Genomic DNA, 25,934 nt, shown 5'->3' on the forward strand with positions numbered 1-25,934 from the left:
GACACAGAAAAAAAAACTGGTATGTAGTAAGAAAATTAATTTTCAGATCTCATCAAAACACTTATTTGCACACCATTGTGTTTTACTATGAAATGCAGTAGTAACCATTAGCAATTATGTGTACTCATGAACATAACGATGCTACTCCAGTAGCTTCATTTTTGGGATTTACGGGACAAGGCAGTACCTATTTGACTGCCACTGAAATCCCAGGCAAAATTAACACGGGTGTAACAGTCAAAACTTCATGTGGAGCTTCAAAGCCAAACTTAGTGCTGTATGAAAACTGTTCAGCACTAGAAGTTTGTTCTAAACAGACCTAGTGCAGTGGAAATGTGAGGTACAAGTGCAGAAGGTGGGGCAGTAAGCTCCCAATCTGAACTAGAGGACCGTGGCCAGTACAGTATGGGACACTAAAGAAGAGAGTGCAGACTCCTGCATGCTCATTGGAAGGTTTCAATCTGTAGGGTTGCCACACAAACAAATTCTACTCTCTCAGATTGTAGACCGGTTTGTTTTACCTCTCTACATCAGAAAATGCATTTTAGAAAATTATAAATTAAGAGGACGTTGGTTGGGAAATGATTTTGTCTTTGAATTCCTGTTTAGAATGTAATAATATACAATCCAATGTTTTATGCTAACTGCTGTGAAGTAGGGGAAAATTCAGGCAGGAGTTAGGAGGACGGAGTGCTCATTAGCTGAAAACCAGATGGTAGCCAGCTGGTGAGTAATCAGAATATTCTTGCATAGCCTTGTCTTTTTATTGGTCTGAAAGGACAGCCCCAGAAAGATATTCTTAAAAAACCAAAGACTTACTTTTGAGGTTAATTCAGATGGAAGGGCTACTAATAATTTTTAGGAGTGTAAGTGGGGTGGGAGAGAGAGACGGTCTACAAGATGGGGAATCTCATGCCAATCTCTTCTTCAGACATCTTCAAGAGACCCTGCATGTTCTGACTGCACAGTCAGGCTCAACTTTTACAGTATGCCCTAGAACTGTTTGTAAGCAACACCTGATTTCATTCCATTTTTTTCTTTAAATTAATTACTTTTCCTGGTTTGACTAATTAGCTTTAGGAAGAAGCAGACAACTTTTGTGTTTACACGAAAAGAACCATGGAACTGGAGACCCTTTCCACATATTGATAACAAGCTAAATAAAAGATGTTTGCTACCTTATCTAGGGGATAAAGACTAACTTTTTGGTGGCAAAACATGGACTTTTCCAAGCCAAAAGTTTGAATAAAATCTAGGAAGTTTTACAGTTGGAAATGGATTAACCATTTTTTTTTACTTGTTGGGATTTTTTAAAGTATTGTGGTTATTCAGTCTGTTCCTCAACACTCAAACTGAAATAATACAGTGAAGGTTTATTGATGTCATTAAAGACTTTCATCAGTCAGTTTTTGTGTGGTGTGATTTATTTAATGCACCTGTCTGAACACTCACCTGTATGTAGATGAAGCTCCAATAATCAAAATGCACAATCTTTCCATAAAACCCCCACATCATGAATACAGTATTAGCATCCATGGCATTCTTTGCCCAACCATGGGTAATGAACAGCCGCAGAGTGAAGAACTGAAGATCTGTAAAGTTCTATCTATCTATCTATCACCTTCAGTTCCTCAGCTCTGTTAGTGCATGACATGGACAGTGGGATGCACTGTCCGTGACTACTATGTGATGGAGACAGTGGGATTAAGTGCACCCCCAGCAAGTTTGCCTATGACACCAAGATGCAAGTTTGCTGATGACACCCAGCTGAATTTTGCAGCTGACACACTGGAGGGACAGGATGCTATCCAGAGGGATCTGCAAATGCTTGAGAAGTGGGTCTGTGTGATCCTGCTGAGGTCTGCACCTGAGTAGGATCAGTCCCTGGTATTCATACAGGCTTGGGGATGAGTGGATTAAGGGCAGCCATTTGGAGAAGGACTTTGGGGTGTTGGATAGTGAGAAGCTCAACACAACACTGCAATGTGGTATTGCAGCTCAGAATGCAAACCATATCCTGAGCTATATCAAAAGAAACATGGACAGCAGGTCAAGAGAGGTGATTCTGCCCCCTCCTTTGCTCTTCTGAGTGCTTACCAGAAGTTCTGCATCAAGCTGTAGGACCCCCAAAAGAAGAAGGACGTGGACCTGTCCATGAGGTCCAGACAGGTCCAGAGGAGGGCCACAAATATGATAAGAGGTCTGGAGCACCTCTCCTGTGAACACAAGCTGCAATAATTTGGGTTGTTCACTCTGGGGAAGAAAAGGCTCTGGAGAGACCTTATAGAAGCCTTCCAATACTCAAAGGGAGATGGAAAAAAACCTGAAGAGGAGATACAGTTCTATCAGCTCCTGGAGATACAGTTCTATCAGCTCCTTGTTGACAGAACAAGGAGTAATGGCTTGAAAGAGGATAGGTTTAGATTAGCTGTAAGCTGTGTATGAAGTTTTGTGTGGAGTTCCGCTCCGAGTTCCCTTGGTGTGTTCAAAAGATCACAGGCTCATAGGCTCATAGGATGTTAGGGGTTGGAAGGGAACAACGAAAATCGAGTCCAACCCCCCTGCCAGAGCAGGACCATAGAATCTAGCACAGGTCTCACAGGAACACATCCAGATGGGTCTTGAAAGTCTCCAGAGAAGGAGACTCCACAACCTCTCTGGGCAGCCTGTTCCAGTGCTCTGTGACCCTCACAGTGAAGAAGTTCCTCCTCATGTTGAGGTGGAACCTCTTATGCTGTAGTTTATATGCATTGCCCCTTGTCCTATCACAGAGTGCAACTGAGCAGAGCCTGTCCCCTCCCTCTTGACACCCAGCCCTCAGGTATTTATAAACATTTATTAAATCCCCTTTCAGTCTTCTCCAGACTAAAAGTCCCAGGGCTCTCAACCTCTCCTCATAGGGCACATGCTCCAGTTCCTTAATCATCCTTGTAGCTCTCCATTGGACTTTCTCCAGCAAATCCTTGTCCCTCTTGAACTGGGGAGCCCAAAACTGGACACAATGTTACAGGTGAGGTCTCCCCAAGAAAGAGTAGAGGGGGAGAAGAACCTCCCTCGATCTGCTGGATGCACTTTTCTTAATGCACCCCAGGATCACATTGGCCTTCTTTGCCACAAAGGGCACATTGCTGACCCATGGAGAACTTGTCCACCAGGACTTCTAGGTCCATCTCCACAGGGCTGCTCTCCAGCAGATCACCTCCTAACCTGTACTGCTGCAGTTTATTATTACTTCCCAGATGCAGGATTCTGCACTTATCCTTGTTGAACCTTGTGGAGTTCAGATGTGGGGCAAAAATAGTCAGTAGTTTTGTATCCTTACACCAGGCACTGATTTACACTAACCTCTCCCTATACCACTGTATTTATAGCCACATGTTTTACATATATAAGAATATACAACTTTCTCTCTATTATATATATTCTTCAGATATATTATTACATATATGTATGCCTCTTTGGCCACAACAATACAGAAAAAAGGTATCTTTGCAGCTATGCCATCCTCAGGAGGTAAAAGCAAAATACCTCTCATAGGCTTTATGCTGCAGCTACCTTTGCTGAAATAGCTGTATCATACTAGCTCAAATGACTTCTGCATTGTAGCTAACTTCTAGTCTAAACCAGTGCAACCAAGTAGAGCTCATGCTCCTGAAACTTGCCTACAGCTTTGGTAGTTCATAATGAAATATAGCTGTGGCCATGGACTACGTCTGTCAAAATGCCTGCAATAAATACTTGCCAGCTGACTGAAGACTCTTCTGGTTGCACCTATGACATTCTTTACCCCATAATTCTAACTTCTGGAGGAAGAACAATCCTATCACCACAATCACCAGACAATCTGACATTAACAAGGAGTAATGCTTGAAGTCTCAGGAGAGATATCACAGGTTCAATGGTACTTAGAAAATAAATCCAGTTCTCATTCTGGAGATGCTTTGTTCAAGGAGAGGATTAAGAGATAAAAACAAACAGAAAGGTAGGCTGACACTAGTGTTCTTCAAGCTGTAGATAATCACCAGACTCTAATTCTCTTGAAGTCAGTAGGTGTCTATCTACTGTCTTCAGCAGAATTGGAATACTACCTAAGGACATGTTAGTGGTGAAGGCTGTCAACCAGACAAGCTTGCTAGTAGTCACTCATTTCTATTTGGAAGAAAGACTCTAAACTCAGAAGACATTAATTTTAAAGCTTTTAATTCTAAAAACAACACTAATATAAAACAGAAGAGTTACAGCTGAAGTACTGCTACAGATGAACATATATAACAAAGCACAAGATTTTACATATGCATTTGATAAAAGACCCTATGATATGCACCTTTCTAATAAAAATGTGAAAAATGCTAACTCATTAAAAAGAAAAAGAAAACTGCATTACGCACCATGCAGCACTATAATAGAGCAGAGAGTTTCACAATATGTAATTAGTACCTGGATAAAGGAAACTTTGTATTAAAGGACATCTCTGGGCTCTCAATAATGGAAAGATTTATTTTCTAAGATTACAAATAAGGTAATTCTACTGTACCATGTATTAATAGGAACCCCCAAAAGTAGAGAAAGGAATCTTTTAAGTTTAGAAAAAAGTGCGAAACCAATTTAAAAGAAATGACTGAACTCTAAATTCTGATATCACGTGTCAAGATCTGCTATGGGTACGCCCCTTGCTGAGATGCTGGTCCCACTTAAGTGGTAGTATTCCACAGAATTTCACTCAGTGTTTTAGATTTTCTAGTGAACTTCAAAAAAAGTCTTCCATAATTCGGAAGGATTTAGTTTTCTACCTCTGTTAGGCACCTCTGAAGAATCTAATGTTATTACCATTGCATTTACTCTCCACAGAAGCTGAAGAAGGACTCTCGTATTACTATCACACAGCACATCTTCATCATTAAAAGGATGCTAGCTACAATTGCTAGCTAATTACTAGCAATTAGTAAGCTGCTTGTTTAACCCACACACATTTATACCAGAAAAAAATTGCATCTGCGTATGTGTTTTTGTATTTGTACCTAGGACTGAGAACAGACTGCAGAGTAAGGGAACAAAACAAAGAGGGTAAATGGTGGCAGGACACTCATATATCTTTCCTTTTCACCTCCTCCCAGCTGTTTTTTGTCAGTCCAGTTCACATTATGGTGGAATTCCTGTGACACTTAGTATCTTTACTTCCTCTTTTTCACATATCTTACTGTTAGACTGTTTGTTAACAATTTCAGCTGGAACTGCCTAAATTCTTCAAAACAGGTTAGCCCTGAAAGGTAATTTATCACGTAAGTAAAACTCTAAATGTATAAACAGGGCCCTCTGTAAATATGCTTTGTCTTTAAAGAAAGTCAACAGCAGCAGTGCTTACAAGACCACGCTCATCAACAGATTACTCCCCTTGTAGCAAGAGGTCTCTCTTTACAGGAAATTCTTGCTCAGGAATGACCTTTTCTAAACTGTGTCCTAAATTACACTGTGACTCAGAGGGCTAGTTGATGTCACAGTCAGACAGCTAGCCAGATAAAGTAGGTTCACCACCACTTTAGTCAAAGCCATCCCGTAATATAAGCTAATATTAAAATCAGGTTTTGAGAGAAATCCCAGAGCAGTCAAAGACAAGAACAGGTGTCACGGACTGTCCTCTATTTAACAACAGCATGCAATGTCTTTCACTTTTCTATATCAAGATTTTCAGGTCTTTGTACCAAGATAGCAGGTATCATTAAATGTTGAGTCTATGGAAATACCCTGGGCTTTCTTCTTAATTTTTCTTCTTAATGCTTCTTTCTGTGCTCCAGGCAATGGAAGCAGAAGCACAAATTCTCATTTTGATTTGTATTCACTATGATTTCTCTGCTTCATTGTCCTGTTTCAGTAAGCCTCGCTTTCTAACACAATACACATCTCATTTTTCACTTTCATGGGACAAAACCAATCACACCCACAATGTTTGTCATACCACTAAATAGCAACATTATACTCTCTTTTTTCCTGTGGGAGCAGTTCACAGGCTGGAATGTCCAGCCAGCTGGTTGTGAAGTGACACAGGATGCTGACAGGGCATTATCCGTGAAAAACAACAAGTAACACTGGGAGATACCTTCTGCCCTACTATCTGCTGTTCCAGTCTTATGTATCATTCCTCAAGATGAATTTTTGCTCTTTTGTATTTTTTCTACCACTGGTGGAAGAGAGATGCCTGTGAATAAAGTCTGAGCTAACAAATCCACAAGGCCAAAGGGGCACACTATCTCTTTTCATACTTTCTAGTCCAGTTTGGGTGACCTAGCAGACTGAAAGCAGGATGGAGGCTGGAGTTATTGAGTGGCTAGTAAGCAGGATTTGAGAGAGGATCACAAGGCAGGACACCTGGTATCAAACTAAATGAAGCCCTGTTGGGGTCCTGAAGAGTCAAAGAAGTGTTGGTGCCGGTCTTCTGGATAGTAGAGGTTTTCTTACCTTCAAGCCAGTATGTTACCATATCTCCTTTCCCCTAAGGAAGAAAAAGAGTCATGGGGTTATAATGCTACACACCACTTGTGTAATAACTATCCTATTACAAATCAAAGCAAGTCTTATAAAGAGGCTGATGTGCCAGTCAGCCATTTTACATACAGGAAAACTGAGGCACAAGCCTTTTCCTTAAAAGACAATGGCAGCACTGTTCACTAAAACAGTTCATTGAAGTCCTCTTATGGAAATCATGATGATTTATGATGGCTGTAAATGGCCTTTCTTGATTTCTTATGACAGAGTGATGTGCTATGCAGTACATCGAAGTTTGGCTAAATCCTTAATCTGTGGATTATCAGGGTTGACCCATGAACAATTCCATGGAATCAGTCCTGGTTTAAATCTTAAACCTGCTTTCTTCAGGGACAAGAACTAGTCTAATCCAAGAGACATAGAGGACTGCATGGGTTAAAATTCAGGAACTCGAGTGCTTTCACACTCTCTACTCTGAAAAGCTGAGTATAAATGTTGCATACACACCTTGACTTGTAAATTCCCCCGGCATACTAATACATACTCTCCAATCTGCTTCAACAGCTGGTATGCACTTGAACTGCACTGTATTTTAAGAGCTGGAAGGAGAGACAACTTGTATTATCATAACCATTTAAACATCAAAGACAGACCCATCCTGTTCTCTGTGACAAAGACTTCAAGACTCATTAATGAACTTCTCCTTGCTTTTTTCATCTCCTTGCTGTTATTCCTCTATTATTCGAAACACACACCAGCTCCAGTACCCCAGCCTCTTTGTGAGAGCATCTCAGGACAAATACGTGGCTGTCAACAAACACTACTCTTCACATCCTGCGTCTAATATTTGCCTACTCTTAGTAGCTGTCTGGCTAGAATTACTGAGGAGTGCCTTTTCCAACTTTCAAAGAAAGCCATGCATAGTTCTACTTCCTGGTCAATAAAGAGCCAGTGTTTCTTTGCACGTAGAGTTTTCAGTAAAATCTAAACATTAAAGAAACTACCATCCTTGTTCTGCCTCCAAACCTGTAAATAAAAGAAGGAAGAAGAGACAGTATTACCATAATTCCACTATTTGTTTTTAGCAATGTGATTTTTTGGTATCTTTACATAAATCCTGGCCATGTTGCCTTTTGCAAATGATGGAGGAAGGACCAAGGAGGAAGACAGATAGAACAAATTTTGAACAGCACTATTTTTGCCAGAAAGCAAAATGTTGCCAAGATTTGGAAAACTGCCAAAGAAACACGTTTGTTTTGTTTGTTTGTTTTCCTTTTATGTTTAATGTAGACCAGGAAATACCTGTTTCAACATATCCATATATATAAATGGATACATTATATATATATATACATATATATATATATATATATATATATATATATATATATATAAAATTTCTAGTAGATATGTGATCTTTTAAGTGATCATCCTGCTTGGTAACAAGACACTATCAGATTCCAGTTGATAGCAATTTTAATTACATTGCTAGTAATTAATCAATCTATTTCAAAGTCCTCAGAGTTAAAACATGCTAATACAATATGAGATCCTTGCATGTAAGGCCAGAGAAAGAGAGAGATAAAAGAAAGGCTTAAAAGGTAAGAAGCTCTGACTTTAAGTTTATAGCATTGATGTACCACATAAGAAATAGACTGAAATCTAGAATAAAAGATGAAATATGAAGAATTATGGAACAAGATCTTGAAGACATTGGTTTTAAAGTAGTTCAGATGAGATGATAGAAGGAGCCTGAAAGGAGAAGGAAAAGAGTTATCTGGGAGACTGATTGAAGGAAAATGCAGTTATATGTGTTCCACTCGGGCTAGCATTTGCTTTGGAAAAATGTCTAAAATGGTGAGAAGGATTGGATCCTGGTTCATTCTGAAATCCCCATGACAAACCTTCAAAGACATCATGTAGAACCACTCCTCTGCCTTCCTGTCTTGTTTCCAGTAAATTGTGGTAGATTAAAGAATCACCTGAAATTAAACTTGAAAACTCCTTGTACATTGCCTAATTCGAATCCATCTACAAAGCATTGCGATGTAAGCCATAAACCTATCCAGCTCCATTTCAGGAATGAAAAAACAAATAAGCCAAACAAGCCATCCAAGTTGTTTGACCTTGAATAACTCCCTCATTCTTTTATTTTTTTTCCCAGTTCTTTTAGACCAGGCTAAATTATTTCAGAAGATTAGTTTCAAATGCTTGTACTGGCTAAAAATGAAGCTGGCTAACTAAACATGGAGCTCTGTTACCTCCTGGAAAGAAGTGAAAGGGGGGATATCTCTATCACTTAATGTTTAGAGATTGACTTAATGTTTCTAGATTTCTGTTCAATGTCCTTGCTGGTTAAAGGCAGACACAGCTCTCATGGTGTCCTACCATCTATTTTGTTCTCTGTTAGAGGAGTTTATCAGTGAAAAAGAGGAGTCAAGAAATCATTTTTACTGTTAATTCAACTGGGTGCCAGGAAGGAATAGAAGCAGTGAATATATCCACTTCTCATTTTATTTGATTCTTAACCTTTTTTTATTGAAAAGAACTTCTGAGGCTTGGGGAATAAAGGGATCTTGTTACAAAGATCGAAGAGAATATTACCGGCATAATTCGCCCACAGGCAGATTAGACCTGAAAATCAACACCTTTCTTACAGGTTTTGCAGTCATTTAAACAGGACTCAGAACTCAGCATAACATTTTTCCAGAACTTGTTGAAGGAGGTCAAACCGATGTCTGCAGTTTGTTGTTAGTTACCTTCACTGGTGGATTCCATCCTGGAAGCTGTGTTCACAGTATCTCCAAATAAACAATATCGTGGCATTTTGGTCCCTACAACTCCAGCTACAACTGCCCCTGTGAAAGAAAAAAAAAACCCAAGATATTTTGTGATTTTAAATCACGTAATCAGTCATGCATCCTCAGGACTGTACCCTTCCTCACCTTACGTCTCATTCATTAACAAGAGAAGGACTGAGTGCCAGTACTGCCTTATATGGGTTATACATATGAACTTACAGATGGCTTCCAGAGCCATGGTGGGAATTGCAAAAGGTCTTTCAAAGGAGAATGCTGGGAGAAGTGATGATGGGACGGAGGTAGTGTGTATGAATGAAGGTACCTGCAGAATCATGTTTCAACATGACAAGAGAATATTTTGAGGGGCAGTGAAATAACCACCAATAGGAATTGTGCACACAACACCCACCGGTTGGCTGGAAAAGCAGGAACAGGAAGTAACCTGCTCCTGCTGAAGGCATAAATGAGTGTTTTGATTCCTTCATGTCAGCCCCAGTGGATTTAAAATACAGATGATATGATCTCTTGCTGAGACAATGTAAGCCACTTACTTTGCAGATGCCGGGCCTGCATAGCACATGCCCAGTTATGGCTGTCTGTCAAGAAGGAGCTGCAATTACACACTAGCTTAGATCAGGGAACTAGAAGACTGAGACTGAAAGCCAGATCAAAGAGTCAAGAAGAAACTCACTGTTTTCAGAAGACAACAGCTGAAAATGTCAAGTAACAGACACAGAATGACAGTCCCCACTTGTATCAGTAAAGGCACTGGTGTCGTGTGGTATTTCCAAAGCTGTATTCCCCATTATGTTCAAATATTTCAGGTATCCAGCAATTTATTCTTTGAGATGACTGTTATGGGGTTCTCCATGCCACGTCAAGAAACTAACGTAATTTTTAATGAGGGGCAATGCCACTAGAGAAACATTTGTTGAAACAGAGCCCTCTCAACATACCTGAATGGATTCCTGCTCTTATCTTCAGGAGAGTGCTGGGTTTGTGTGGGATCTTAAAAGTCTTGCAGACATCCAGAAGATCTAAAGCCATGCTTGCGATCTCACCAGCATGACGGATCCCATTCTCTCTGGGTACTCCTGACACCACCATATCTTAATACAACAATGCAACTGTATTAACCTTTGGCATTACACACAGATTTACCTAAATTAAAAAAAAAATTAAAGCCCTATACCTTCATATCCTGTAGCATACTTGTGCCCGCTGAGCAGAAAAAGCCAGAAACAATGAAGTTTAGAGCAACAGCTCATGGGTGTTACTACCTTAGCTCTGAAAAATGTTGGATTTCCTCTTTACTTTTCTGTAAGATTTGTTCCACCCTAGAATCATAGGATCATAGAATGGCCTGTGTTGGAAGGGACCTCTGAACATCATCTAGTCCAACCCCCTCTGCAGTAAGCAGGGGCATCCTCAATGAGATCAGGTTGCCCAGAGCCCCGTTGAACATCACCTTGAATATCTCCAGGGATGGTGCCCCAATCACCTCCCTGGGCAACCTGTTCCAGTGTTTGACCAGCCTCATAATAAACAACTTGTTCCTAACATCCAATCTAAATCTACTCTTCTCTAGTTGGAAGCCATTGTCCCTTGTCCTATCACTGCAGGCCTTTGTAAACAATCTCTCTCCATCCTGCTTGTAGGCTCCCTAAAGGTACTGGAAGACTGCTATTAGGTCTCCCTGGAGCCTTCTCTTCTCCAGGTTTGAACAACCCCAGCTCCTTCAGCTTGTCCTCATAGCAGAGGTGTTCCAACCCCCTAATAATTTTCACGGCCATCCTCTGGACCTGCTCCATCAGGTCCATGTCCTTCCTGTATTGAGGGCTCCAGAAATGGACACAGTACTCCAGATAAAGTCTCACCAGAGCAAAGTGGCAGAATCACCTCTCTTGGCCTGCTGGCCACACATCTTTTGATGCACACTGCCTGCTCATGTCCTACCTTTTCTTTCTTTCTCCCTCTCTGCCTCCATTGTGGATGCATAGTGGTGGGAAAGTGGCTTTCAATACCTTTTGCCTTGGGCAGGTATTATAAAGAGAGACAATGCTTTTGACTAGGCATTGTCCTATACTTCCTGCACTGACTGCTACTGTGTAGGAAAAAAACCAGGTCTCTTCAGGCTCCCTTGAGTGCATTTGTTCAGGAATTTTATGCAGGAATTTTATGCCCCAAAATGTGTTCAACCATGCACAGGGAAAAAAAATGAGTAGGATTTTTTCCACATCTCTTACACCATTTCATGTGAGTCTTATCCAAAAAATCCTGCTAGGCTTTTGATGGAACTCAGTTTTAATGGTTGTCAGTCCCTAGCAGATTCTGATGACAGGAAATAGAAAGCCCTTTCCCTACAAATTTAAAAAGATAAACAGCCAAGCTCCTACAGAGTATTAAGAAAGGGAATATTGTCATGATCTTTGCAAAAATGACAGAGATAATAAAGCTTATTGAATGGCATCTATGCTCCCATGCAGAAGGTAATTTTTTCAGTTGTGTTCCTGTGAAACAAAAAAAAAAGTTATCAAATGAGAGTAGTCTGTTACCCTGGTTTAAAGCCAGACCTTACTGCTCATAGGAACCAACCAAACATAAAAACTAGTTTACTCAACTCATTTTTTTCATCTATATCTTTTGTAGAAAGGATGAAAGGTATGCAGGAAAATGTTCCTAGTTTGCTAGGGCTGTGCTAGAGCTTCTCTGATTGCTTTTGTGGTGTTTGCAGTGGTAATAAGCTTTCAAAAATCTCATTTGTCTTTTCTTCCTTGTCATCTAAGATCTCTGTCGTCATGAAACAAATACCCACCCCTCACCGGTGTCCACAGCTCAAAGAACTTACAGGCATCTCCTATTGTCTCCACCTTATAGACATCATAGTTATCTATGATTTCATCAAAAGTGGTATAAAGCTTGTTCAAGAGATCTACCACTTGGTAAGGTGTGCTGCTGCTGGACAGCTGAGTGAAGCCAACGATGTCACTGTTAAAACACCACAAAAAGAACGTATTTAGCACTGTTTTAACTATTGCAGACTAGTAATCTTAAACACAAACATAATTTCTTAGTGGAATTACCTCAACCTTCTCTTTTTACATTATTTATTTTACTAAGGATCATCATAGTTTTGTCTTCAAACATTTACTTAAACTGAAAACAGACTTCTTCAGTTAAAAGTACTGATTGACCTAAGTCTTTTTGCTTACCAATGCAGAAAACAGCTCAGGTTTAATCTGTGACAGACTAAGTAGTATTCAATTTTGAGTTATGTACAAATGAAAAAAGATAAATAATATTTGTCTATTTATGACAGAACGTGCAAATTCTATTTTGCTTCATGCACACGTAACAGGACAATGACTGTAAATCCACATGGACTCTAAGGACAGACAATTTTCCTTTACACAGACAAATGCTTGACACTTTGCTTAGGACTATTTTATGAAACATAGATGCATGTGTTCGTAACACACAAAGTGATGTGCTGCTGTGTGTTAGAACTCCGCAGTTATCACATTTTTTATAATGAAACATGGAGAGCTGTGAGAATTTTGAAAGACACTAATTTGCAGAGTCAAGTGTTGACATCTGGTACAATAAACGGCAATTTAGATAGAGATTCTGTACTCATTTAGGAGCTTCACCTCTACAGGATCCTGCAAGTTTCTTCAGTAGGAGTCAGTTCTAGTCCTATCTTTCATTTTTGTTTACCTGAAAAAGATGGTGGCACTTGAGTAACTTTGAGCTTGTGCATGCTTTCCCTGCCTGAGATCATCTGCTACTTGCTTTGGCAACATACCTGTTGTAGAAATTAGAGCATGGTCACTCTTTTGGCATGCAAAAAAGCACACAATAAACAGAACATATTTGTTTAAAGGTATAAAAGCAATATTTGTAAATCACAGAGTCACAGACTGTTAGAATCTGGAAGGGACCTCCAGATTCTCCAGAGATCATTGAGTCCCACTTCATTGCCAAAGCAGGATCACCTAGGGCAGGCCACACAGGAATGCATCCAGGTGGGTTCTGAAAGTCTCCAGAGAAGGAGACTCCACAACCTGGGTATCCTGTTCCAGTGCTCCATCACCCTCACTGCAGAGAAGTGTCTCCTTGTGTTGAGGTGGATCCTTCTGTGTTCTAGCTTGTACCTGCTTCTCCTGTGTTCTAGCTTGTTCCTTGTTTTATCACTGGGCACAACAGAAAAGAGTCTGGCACCTTTGTCTTGACACCCAGTCTTCAGATATTTATAGACATTGGTAAGATCCCCTCTCAGCCTTCTAAAGACTAAACAGCCCCATTCTTTCTCAGTCTTTCTTCATTGGAGAGATGTTGAAGTCCCTTATCATCCTCATAGCTTTGTTAGACTCTCCCTAGCAGATGCCTGCCTCTCTTTAATAGGGAAGCCCAAAACTGGACATGGTTTTCCAGGTGTGGTCTCACCAGGGCATAGCAGAGAGGGAGGAGAATCTCCCTAGACCTGCTGGACCCTTTTTCTTAATACAACTCAGGATAATTGTGAGCTATTCTGAAAATGAAAGCTCTCTTTAGCATGAAAATCTGCTCTGTTGTAATCTGAGAATTCACAGTAAATTGCACAGATAACAAGTTCAGATTTTTCAGATGACCTGTTAGTTCTACTTGAAACAAATGCATTTTGAGTCAGAGCAAGGTTAGATTCTGACAGTGTAACCTGGGATGTTGCTAAGTCCTCCTTTGATAACTCTTTGCTAGGATTTAAATCTTTCTCTGATAGATTTGTTTACTATCTCATCTCTGATTTTTTTAATCTTAATTTCACCTATCTAGCACTTCCACAGTCTTTTCTTGTTTTTCATTCCTCTGTGCTATCCTGTTCCTTTGCCCCTTTTTTATTGCAGAATTTCAGCTCTCAGATAAGTGCACTGATTTTAGGGGAAAGATAAAAAACTAGCTGAATATTTTTCCAGCTTCGCATGGAACAAGTATATTAATTTATTTTCAACTAAATGTTATTTAGTAAATAATAACATATCAAGGGATTTCTGTTTGAAATTAGATAGTTAAAATCAAAGTATTATTGAGAAGAATATTTATTGGTTTTGCTATATAACTTACTGTACAATAGACGATCAGTCTTCTGTTTTTCATGCATTAAATCCTGTGTTCTCTCAGAAACCAGTATCTCCAGATGTTTGCTGTATTTCTCCATCTAAATAACATAGAGAACTGCATAAAATAATCATTTTACTGAAACAATTCATAGCTGAACAGGATTCAAGCATGTGAATGATTCTGTTTTGAAAACATTCAGCTAAGCTAAGGCTCTGCTCTGAAATAGCTCATTTTTTCTTATGAAATCTAGAGATCAGATTATTGCATAGGTAAAATTATGATTCTAGATGCAAGATTTTTGTTTACATGTAAGACGGCAGAAGCCAATTCCAGACTTTTCAAAGCCCATATAAATAGTAGGGTTCAAATCCAACGCAGAGACACAATCTGTAGACATGGATTAAAATGCTACCAAACCTGAGGGTTTCTAAGTCTCAATCTTATCAAAAACTCACAATGCTCTTTCATAAACTGTCCTATGATATACTATGCTTTTTGCATCCTTGCTGTGTGTGACAAGCTGTGGAGGCAGGAATCCCCTTTTCTGCTCTAATGGACTTTAAATACTCTGCTCAAGATGCATCTGTAAACACGCTATTTGTGGCATGGAGGGATTCTATACTCTCAAGGCCACCACTGAGCCACCAGAAAAGGGAAGATAGTTTCCTGTAAGTGCATTAAACAACAAACTGCATTTGACTGAGTAAACCAAAGTGTTCAGCTCAAAGGAAACCGAGAAAGTTAAGAAAAATTGACAGAAATGGAATGAGAAGGACAGCTGCATCTGAAACAAAACTCCAGTTACAATCAGCCTACCAGAGGTGAATGCATGACAGTGGGTTTTTCTCATCAAACAAGGAGTATGAAATCAAAAGGTAAACCTGAAGGAGAGGTTGAAAGTTATTGCAAGTAGGCAGATTGTTTGAGATTAGATTAAAAAACTAAATTTACCAGAGTCATCATCATGTCAACAGGGTTAACTTTATTAGGATTCATCTTACACAACATTTTCTTGACTTGTTCAAATGTAGGCCTTTGAGCTGGGTTGTTTTTTCTGCACCTTCTGATTAACTGCATCAGGGAAAGAGAGCAAGAAAAGCAAAGAGGCTTTTGAATTCCAAGCACTGGTAGTGTTTGAATTAATACTAATATCTTCTCAGTGCAAACTGTGCATGTGAATCCTCTCTCTGCAGCTGGTAAAAAGTGGCTGAGCTATAAGGTGCTATACAGATTTATGCAGAATGAGGGATGTTAGTTCATTAAAGTGTTGCTGTGGGATATCATGAATTAGATGCTCACAATCCTTATGCCAAACACTGCTTAAGCTCTTTAAGACATTGTTAGGTTTTTGGAGTCACATACTGTTTTCAAAGAACTTGTCTGCACATAAAGTAAAAGCTTAACAACTTAACTACTTCTGAAGAATATTAACTCCTGACTAAAATCTAGTGTTAGTTCTGAGAAACCTGTTACATTTAGGTTTCTGCAAAACACCAAAGGTGAACTATATAGCTCTTAAACTGAAACAAGTCATGAGGTCTTGGGTGACAGGTTGGACTTTGATGATCCTTGGTCTTTTCCAACCTTATTGATTCTGTGATTCTGTAAGTATCCCACAGCCTTGTTCTGATTTGATTGAACTGGGAGGGGCTTTACTTTATTAGGCAGCTTGAGGCTAGTGAACACATAGGACTTTTGCATGAAAATCAAACCAAATTCATGTTTTACCTGAGACACATTCCTCACTATCTGAAAGTCCCTTGCCATTAAGATAAATATGTATAGAACTCAACACTTTATAATAGAATCCACAAAAATCAATGACTGAATATTAAAACCATCATTTATCACACTGACTGAGTTTGTCAGAATGACTGGATTTTAATTACAAATATTAAAGCATGTAATAGTATCTTGAGATGTACTTCTTGTTTACAACCAACACAGGTAATACCGTCACAAAACTTCAGTGGTATGTCTTAAATTCATTTCAATAAGGATTTGTTGTACATAACATTTTAACTTACCTCTATGTAATCTGTGGGACATGGGCAAGAATTGTCAGCCTTTCCTGAAATTAATTCTGCCAAAGGTGGGCACCAAGAATATTCAGCTAAATGCACATCATCTTTCTAAAGAGAAAAAAGGATTAAATAATGTTGAAATAAGTGGTGTATTTTTCATACCACCCATTGAAAATATATGGTCGTTGTTACTTTTATGACATCTTTCCTATTGCTTCCGATCAGCTTTTTCTGCACAAAAGCGCACCATAGTAAAGAAAAAAAAATATATAACCCACTCTAAATTGCATGGCTTTGTCTAGAAGCTTTTTCATGGTTGGAGACTTTACTCTCAGTGTTTACATGAGGTAAACAACTTCTGAAACAAATTGACACCTGGTAGGATACTGGGAAGCCTTTCACAAACCGCAATACCTACATTGATCTTTTACCACAAACTGAGAAATGTAAGTAGTAAGTAGTAGGCAGTTTCATGTCTTTGCTGTTAGAAAAGCAAATAAGCAAACTATTTCAGACAGAATATGGTTAAATATCCAGAACATCTGACTTCATTTTCAAGTTGAAATTTTTGTGTTTGTCATTTAGCAACGATCACAAGACACAAAGACAACATTTTCCTTATGGAGAGCAGCTCATTTTCTCTTCTAGAATATTCTAACCACTGCAAGATTCCACTGAAAAGGCCTTCGCATGGCAGGAAAGGGAAAGAGCAACATGAGAAAAAGAAGGAACTTGTGGCATACCTTACCCCTTCATCTCCCAGCCACTAAGTCTCAGATTGCTAAGCAAAAGGCAGTTTTGGAGCTACATGAGTTTTGTCATACACTTTTCAAATCCTGAACGGAAGACTTTTGATGCACAAGGAAGCCCTAACTGCACGTTCCATTGGAAGCGAACTTGCATCCAAAATATCAAAAGGAAAATGCAAGCTCCAAAAGTAAATCAAATTTGCAGTGTTTAGTTTGTATACTCAACAGAAACAGAATCAAAGTTGTCATGGAAACTTCAAAGTGCATCTTTACTTACTGGCATAGGGTCACTTCTCGTGGCAATTTCTAGTAAAATGATGGCATAGCTGCAGAATAAAAGCAAATCAAATCTTAATGAAATAACATTTAATGGAGTCAGTGATTTCTTTTTATCCGTGGTTTTTCATTCTCCCCCATTTTATGACTGAAAGCCCAATATCCCCCAAGAGGGAGAATGGCAACAGTGGTGCTATTACTACTCTGTGTTTCTAGAGATCTGTCACTGATCATTTCAGAGGAGTCTCCTCTCACAGTTATCAGTCTCAGAGATGAAACACTTGAGTTTGATGAACAGCAAAGCAATTTTCCCTGAAAGAATTAATGTAACCCAGAGGGCATACGTGCAGGGACTTACATGATATCTATCAATTAAGTATACAGGACAGGTTTGTATTATAAACAAGGGGCAGGAGGTTCATCAGGATCATCAGCTGGAGGAGTGGCTTCTTTTCAGCATATAAAGGCAGTGATGAAACACTGTATCCAAAATAGATCTTTTACAGCAAGCATTTTTGCTCTTTCTTTCTGAATTGTATTTTCAGCATCATCTCCCTGAGATGAAGCAACATCAAACACATGCATCAAGGGTGAAGAATGGAAAAAGTGGGGTACGAACTGAGTGCTCAGTCTCTTTAATGAACTCCCCAGAGATCTTTTAGAACATCTCCTCCAGACAGCAATCCTGATACAGACGCTCTTGCCTCTGCATGTATGGAAACTGTGCAATAATTAACACTCTGCATGCATTTGTACTTGATAGCATTCATTTTTAGGGAGAATACTGGTTTGCTCTGTTCTGTAAGGCATTCTATCTGTATAATGGGATATGTCTACCTATCTTTCAGTCCACTCATGGACCACCATGGGTAAATAGAATAATGCATATAAACTATGCTTGAATGGTGTAGAAATTAATCTGATGAGATTTTTTTGGTTAATTTTGGGGTGATTTGGTAGTAGAAAGCAATACCAATCCTGATGAGACAGCATGCTGAAACAGATTTTGAAGGAGAGTAATTAGAGAATGGTAACTTCAATAAAGCTGTATTGATTTCACACAGCTGAGCAGCACTGCTCAGAAAGATCTTAACATAGTTGAAAGTCACATGAAAATTACAAATCAAGAGGAGCCAACTGAGAAGCAATTGTCTGGAAACAGCCTCTTTAGTTTAAACAGGAGCTGCTTTCATGCTCCTGTTCTCATTTTGCTTTTAGCTTTCTCATCTGACCAACACATTCCCTGGAGAACTTTAAAAGCAAGTGATTCATCTCTAAGAGCACACAAAATTCCAAGTCCCACTCTTGCAGTTTCTGTTTTTTTTTTTTTTTTTTCCCTTCATAACTGAAAACTGCGGATTTCAAGACTGGGACACTGCTCCTTGGCCGGTAAGCCACATCAGGAAAGGTTAGCACCTGCTCATATAATCAAAACCAAACTGTATTAAAATGCAGGTTTTGAAGAATAGCTCAGTTACAAAGACCTTCTAACCCCTAACATTCTGTTAGTCTAAAATCCTGCAAAACTTATTATTGAAAATAGTATTTTTTATTATTTTTTCCCCATAAGAAACAGCAACAAAAAAGTATTACTAGACAATAGCAGATCTTCATACTTTTTTAAATCTACCAGACTAAATTCTTACATATCATTGCAACAACTCTGCATTCGCATAATGTCAGTGAATTCTATATTTGGTTATCTACCTTGAAAGAGAAGATTCTGTGATATTTATGATGCTCTATATTCTAGAACAATCCTTTTCTAAAATATGATCATGTGCCTGGAGTGATTACAGAATTACTTTTAATTAATTGTGATTAAAGAATACTTGATTTGGGATGAGATCTATAAGAGTGAGAAACAGGAAAAGTTAACTACCTGTAGACGTCTGTCATAGAATTGGGTTCAAAGTCTGAAAGGGAATGGATTTCAGGAGCTGTGTAAATCTGTATCAAATGTTGCTGGTATGAGCCTGACCCCTCAGGAGAATCTTCTTTTCTGTATGACTGCAAACCGTAATCTAACAGGGAAGAAAATAGGAAGCAAATTTTGCACTGGGTACTTCTCTGAAACACATGCATTAGTAGGCAGTAACACAATTAGTCCAAAGGAATTAATTTTCCCTATTTGAAATACCTGCCTTAGTCTGTAAATAGCATGGCTCTGTATGTGTGTGTTAGTCTTGTTCCTCTAAATGAATTGCATATATATGATATGGAAACCAAACATTTGGGTGAAACTGTATGACAATGGGGAAGTTGAACTACATGGTCCCTTCCAATCAGAATTATTTTATGATTTTGTAAAACTGCATTCAAAGCATAGGCTTACTGCAGTGCAAAAAGTTAGCATGTAAGTGCAGGTTTTTGTTCTACTCATCACCTGATCCTTATCTGTAGTAGCAAATTGCTAGAGTAATTACAAGTCAGACAGACTGGAACTACTGAAAATCAGATGGTGGGCTTCACTTGCACACCACTGGCTTCAGAGCAATGGCAGCAAAAATGTGGAACATCTCTACAGCTATACTTTTAGCTTAACATAGAAGAGATTCTCAGTGTGTGACTCAGCACTGGAGAGGAGAAAAAAACAACTGACTTCAGTTTTCTTTCTCATATAAACAGCACTCTGCTGACTGTATGGGAAGGCAGGATGCGGATGTCTGGATTTGCCTGAAGTGACCTCTAATTAAGATGGCCTTAGAGCTTTATTCTTTATGTTAGAGGTCATTAGAGGTTTTTGAATAGCTCTCACATTGGTCATTTGTGAGGTTTGTTGAACATTGTTGCATCGAGATAAACCAAGAATATTTGAAGTCTCTACAGTGATACCAGTTAACTTCTGAACAATTTTGCTGAAGTCCCGTGTAATTCAGAGGAGCTGTACTAAGGTAAGGCAGTTGATGTAATCCATCTAGTTCCAGAACAGGTTCTAAGCAAAGCAGGCACTTTTGAAGATATCAGGATACCAAACAAGTTGGAGAAGCAGGCAAGGCCCTGTGCACGAGTCTTAGTCATAGGATGACCCATTGAAATACAAAACTGCTGCTGCTGATTTTAAGATGGCTGCAGGTTATAGGGCATGATAACTACTTCAGGAAGGAAACAGAATAGATGAACTTGCTTTCATTCCCTTTGGCAGCTGCAAACTAAACTAAATGCTCCACTGGTTTTCTTGCCCCCCATAGGCTGTCTTCCAGGAGCAGACCAGTAAGTCAGCATGATTACATGTCTTTACAGTACTGTCCATGGCTCAGGTTTCCTCCCTGTATCAAAACTGAGAATGAGACAAGGTTTCGAGCCAGAATCCATAATTTGTGGGATCTGAAGTGTGCATCAGTAACACATGTTAAATGACTTGACATGATAATGTAGCATGAAATTCACTCCAGTATAGGGCACTTTAGTGAAGGTTGTATAGTCAGCATTTCCACAAGAAATGTGAATATGGAGGTGCTTGGGAGCAGTGCTGAGTGTGAAAGTTATGCATGATCAGGTTAGCTTGATAGTTTTGAAATTTTCTTATCTTCTCTTTACCTGCAATTTTACAAACCCATCGGTCATCTATCACACAGTTACTTGACCTCAATCGACCATGATACATTTTGTGGTGGTGAAGATAGGCCATTCCTTGTGCTATATCAGTAGCAAAAGAAAACCTGAAAGATAAAAATCAAAGAGCTAATATTTCCACTAAACTTTCACTTAGGAGTGGCTCCAAAGCCTGCTGAAGTTCACAGAAAGCCTCCCTCGGACTGTAATAGCTTTAAATTTGTGTCCCCATGCTAATTTTTTCCAAAACAGTTAAGGTGGGTTGCTGAAAGTCCTTAATTCCCACTCAGTTGTCTGAGCCCCTAAGCCTTTAGCTTCTTTTAAGAAAGTTGAATTTCTTCTGGAAATTCCCAGTACCTTTGTTATCTTTGAGAGTGCTTTCAAGTGTTTACAAGAGAAACAACTTTTTATTAACTTTCTCACTGTATTTGCAGGGCTTTCTCCCTTGCAATCTGTTTCTTTGCTGAAGGCAAACATAAGGCAGAAGTATTAAGAGTGTGCCAAGAATATTATTTTCAAAAAACAATGTCATTGCCTTTGTGGAAGTCTCACTGACAGTCTCACAGCTCACTGTGAGCTCATTTTCTGTATTGGAAAATACAATTAAGTGTTTGTAGGTATGCTAAAAATTTCAGATATGTGTCTTCACAAACAGAGATGCAGTGGTTTTTAATTAAATGGGGATGCCCAAGATATTTGAGAACAAAATAAACTACGTGGGTAAAAAGGGTTAAACTGAGTTTTGCAGTATAACTACTCGATATATATAACTCAATATATACTCAATATATAACTCAAAAAGAGTTGGGCTGGATATTTGAATTAATTTTCTTTCTTCTTCATTCTCTCTGTATCACAGTGCAGACCTGACTATCCAAGGACTTTATCTAAACTTAACATCTTGTCCTAAACAGCACATAGCACAAATCATTTCATTAACTACTTAAAACCTTTTTTACTACCTGAAACCCCAGTTCAGAGGAATGTCTTCATTGAGTAGAACATCACTCAGGCTGCCTTTGGGGCAGTACTCTGTCACGATGGCAACATTTGGAACTTCTATACAACCTCCAATAAATTTGCAGAGATTGGGATGATCAAGTTCCCTGTGAAAACCAACAGAAATCTCAGTGCACTATTAATTTTCAGGGATATCCCACCTGCTTTTTTTAGGGTAAATGGAAAATTAAGTGCCTTGTCTCACACAAGGTAGAAAGAAAAGTAAAACAGGCATAAGAAGATTTTGATTTGGTGTCAAAGCAAAGTTTCAAAGAAAGAAGAATGTGAACTTACAGTCACATCTGAACAAATTGTAGCCTTTAAGGAACCTGTGTAAAAATGGAACATACATCTCATATTGTACTTCTTACCTCACTTGCTTTACTTCTTTACGTATGGTTTTGGACAGTGTAAATGCCTTCTTCATTATTTTCTTTATGGCCACTGTTCTTCCATCACTGAAACAGAATGAAATGCTCTTCACAGAGTTTTAGGCCTACTATGTAAGCTAGCCAGACTGCTAAAATTGGACTAAATTTTTTTTTTTTACAGTGGACAGCTTCCTATCTCTAAAGATGAAGCACAGAATTCAAGTATGTCCATATGTGGGTGTAAATAAAAATCTGAGTACATGACAGGTGGCAGAGCTCTGTTTCTATGATAAAGGAATCACAGAATCACAGAATACCAATTTGGAAGGGACACCAGGGACTGGAATCCAAACTATACAGGTGATAGTGAAGTTCAAATAAGATGGCCCATCACCCTGCCAAGCTGAGTCTTAAGACTGAACAGTGTAGAGGAACCCACTACTTCTCTTGGGAGATTATTCCAATGTCTAACTGGGAGAAACGAGCACCCAAACAGATGCCTGTCATATAAAATATGCCACAGCCAGTATGTGGTACAGAAGTCAGATAATGTTAATGTACTAGATTTGGCCTAATGAGAGAAATGCAAGCTTTTGCACTACCTATCCAACTGTAAAGCAGCAAGAAAGAAAATGTGAAGAAACTGTAGAGTAGTAGGTACTGCAATAAATTAACAATGTATTGACTCACTATCTCCCAGTCTGGGTGAAGTACTGTTTCCTGGGTATGTTAGGAGCTGCTGTGCAAGAAGAGCTCAGAGCACTGATGCAACTGGCTTTGGAGTCACTGGGTAATGGAGGAGCACTCATGCTTCCTGTAGCAGTCCAAACTGTGTGATCTAAATGGAATGTGGGATGAGAAAAGGCACTTGAAGATGCATATTATTGCTGAGGTAGAGACTGAAAATGCAGACAAATACAGGAAATTCTTCAAATTTTTGTATCTCAGCTGGTCTTATTAACACTTAAAATGGAAAGCCATTGTATGGAATATATCTGCTGCATAAAAAGTAACGAAGTTACAGAGGTGATTCATTGCCAGAGATCTTTCCTACTAATCCTCAGGATGTGATACGAATTCAATTTCGCTGCTCTTGGGATGATGAGCTCTTGCTGTTATTTAGATGATGAGGACAGAACCCAGGGAAGGAGAGCAAGCCCTGTGCCATACTTTAACAAGTCTATTTGGAGCTCCTAGAAGACTGTAAAGTACAGGGATGTGGGAAGTGATTCTGACACCAGAGGGAAGACAGAAAAGAGCAACAAAACAGTCATATGAAAAAAAAACAACCCAGTGATCTTAAAGTTTGTCTTTTTAATCTCTGATGACCAGCTCAAAATTTAAAAATAAATTTAATGAATTTCATGTAATTTCACCATCTCCAATTAAAAATGAGATTTAGCCAATTAGTCTCAACACTGCTGAAACCCCTCAAATCGTCCTTGTACCAGTATGCAATAAAGTATTGCTGAGGAAGTTCTGCATCTCACCTTGAAGGACTGCCATGTTCTCACACCATAGTATTACTCACACGCAGTTTAAAATTGCATTGACATTTGGAGCCTTTCTACAGGATTCCACCCAGAAATATATTAAGTGATCCTTGAGATAGCTTTGCAAATAAGGGGGTGTGTGTGTGTGTGTATACTTACACATAGTGCAAAGCACCCAAATAGTTGTTATCTTAAGAAAATGAAGTTAATTTTTCACGGTACAGGCTACATACCCTGTGTACACCACTGCTGGTGTGTTTCCATTTAGATAGTTTCAGGTTAATATGGGTATCTGTGGATAGTTCTGTCCAGAGAAGACTGTCTTGTGTCCCAATCTCATCATATTGCTGCTTTTCATTACACTTCAATTGCTAGTTATCACACCTATATCTTCAACAGTATTTTTCCTTCACAGGAAGGAACAATTTTCTTGCTCTACAAGAAAATTCTCTTTCATCTTGGATTTTTCAAATTAATCTCTATGTGTTATTTTTTCATCATTCTTCTAATTTCCCTCAGTCTCTTTCTATTGTTTCTCCTGTTTATGTCCTCTTCTAGCACATTATCATCTGAAAATTTGCTGATATTCCTTTTTGCCATATTTAAAGACCCTTTTCCTTTGGTGTTCTGTTTCTGTTTTCTTAAGTCTGTATTGAAATTCAGTTTGGCTTACATGGTCAAATTAATTTCTAAGTCAGTATCTATTCTTTACAGTAACAGTGATATTGTGTCAATACTACATAGACACTAATCTTCAAGTCCAAGGTTGAAAGTATGTCTACTGTATATTAACAGAAGGATGTCTTAATACTTCTTAATACTTCTACTAGCACACAATGACATAACACACATAAAGCAGATATCTTTCTAGCGAGTTCTCAGAGACAGAAAGTGAGAGAGTGTACATCAGTACAGACCTACCAACTTCAGCAGATTTGTGGAGATTTACCCTTTCTGAGGGTGTAGACATTGTTTTATTTTATTTCTGAATGCTAAAACAATGAACAGCAAAGTAAACAATCTGTATATGTTTTGCATGCAGCATAATAAAGCATGTAATATGATGATTTTATTCTTAGCATGTTTAAGTAGAACAAATTAAGTAATATTTTAGTTTGTCACATATAGTATACACCAAGAGAAATGAAGATCTCATTATATTTGTAGAAATCCAGGGCAACTTAGTGAGATGAATTATACAGAATGATACATCCCCTGATGCAATTGTAATTTATTTTGTCCCAGTCCAGATATCATCTATTTATTTTGGGATAGGCCTGTCTTTTTCTAAGTGAAAAAAGAAAAATCACCATTGAAAAAAAAAAAAAGAAAAAAAAGGGAAAAAAAAAGAAAACAAAATAACTTTTGACATCTGAAGTTTCAATAAATGAAACTATCAGTGGTCAGTTCACAGAAGTTAGAGAGATGGAAATTTGAATACATCTTTCACAAGTTGGTTCACCTTTTGTAAGACCCTTAAAACATAAAGATACACTTATGGTTGAGATTATTTCTCAAAATGATTAAGGAAATGTATTATAGTAACAAAATGGCAAGTTACTAACCTTGTTTGATGCACGCAAAGTCTATAATCCAGCTTTCATCCCAAAACATTTTCTGTTTCTGATATTGAAACCACTACAAATATAAAAGAAGTTAATTCCTGATGTAGTCCTACTGAATTTGCAGGCATTAAATCAGAGAATATGTTTTTTTTTTTCAAATATGAAAGTTTGTAAGTATAAAAAAAAAATCTGATGTTTATGCATCCATCATATATCTTATAAGTAACATTAGTACCATGAGTATTAATAACAGGCTTAGAAGAAAACATTATCTAGTAAGTATCTAAAAACTTTCTACAATTTAATTACATATCATATTTTACATTGGCCCAAGCATCTCCATTATTGTCAGTACTTCTTATGCACTACATTTACATCTCAGCCTGGGCATCAGATGAGTGCTTTGCATCATTTCATGTCATGAAAATGTCCTCTGCTATGTAAGTGCATATGAAGAGCACACTACATCACAACCCCAAGATAAGGAGCAGTACATCTTATATCCTGTAATAGAATTAGCCCCT

At 38.5% G+C, this 25,934-nt stretch overlaps 1 protein-coding gene across 1 annotated transcript in view; it reads right to left on the reverse strand.

The window, feature by feature from the left end:
- Positions 1 to 6,322: 6,322 nt before the first annotated feature.
- LOC128979416 (atrial natriuretic peptide receptor 2-like) overlaps positions 6,323 to 25,934 on the reverse strand; it is a 37,215-nt gene continuing 17,603 nt past the window's right edge. The window contains 16 exon segments of the mRNA XM_054397630.1: positions 6,323 to 6,487; positions 6,988 to 7,079; positions 9,240 to 9,338; positions 10,238 to 10,390; positions 12,130 to 12,269; positions 12,999 to 13,086; positions 14,382 to 14,475; positions 15,330 to 15,449; positions 16,406 to 16,491; positions 17,407 to 17,477; positions 19,310 to 19,451; positions 20,968 to 21,089; positions 21,945 to 22,088; positions 22,353 to 22,439; positions 25,308 to 25,320; positions 25,411 to 25,483. Of these exon segments, the coding sequence (XP_054253605.1) occupies positions 6,323 to 6,487; positions 6,988 to 7,079; positions 9,240 to 9,338; positions 10,238 to 10,390; positions 12,130 to 12,269; positions 12,999 to 13,086; positions 14,382 to 14,475; positions 15,330 to 15,449; positions 16,406 to 16,491; positions 17,407 to 17,477; positions 19,310 to 19,451; positions 20,968 to 21,089; positions 21,945 to 22,088; positions 22,353 to 22,439; positions 25,308 to 25,320; positions 25,411 to 25,483 (1,689 nt within the window).

This window comes from Indicator indicator, chromosome Z (genome assembly GCF_027791375.1).
Source record: "Indicator indicator isolate 239-I01 chromosome Z, UM_Iind_1.1, whole genome shotgun sequence".
Lineage (NCBI taxonomy): Eukaryota > Metazoa > Chordata > Aves > Piciformes > Indicatoridae > Indicator > Indicator indicator.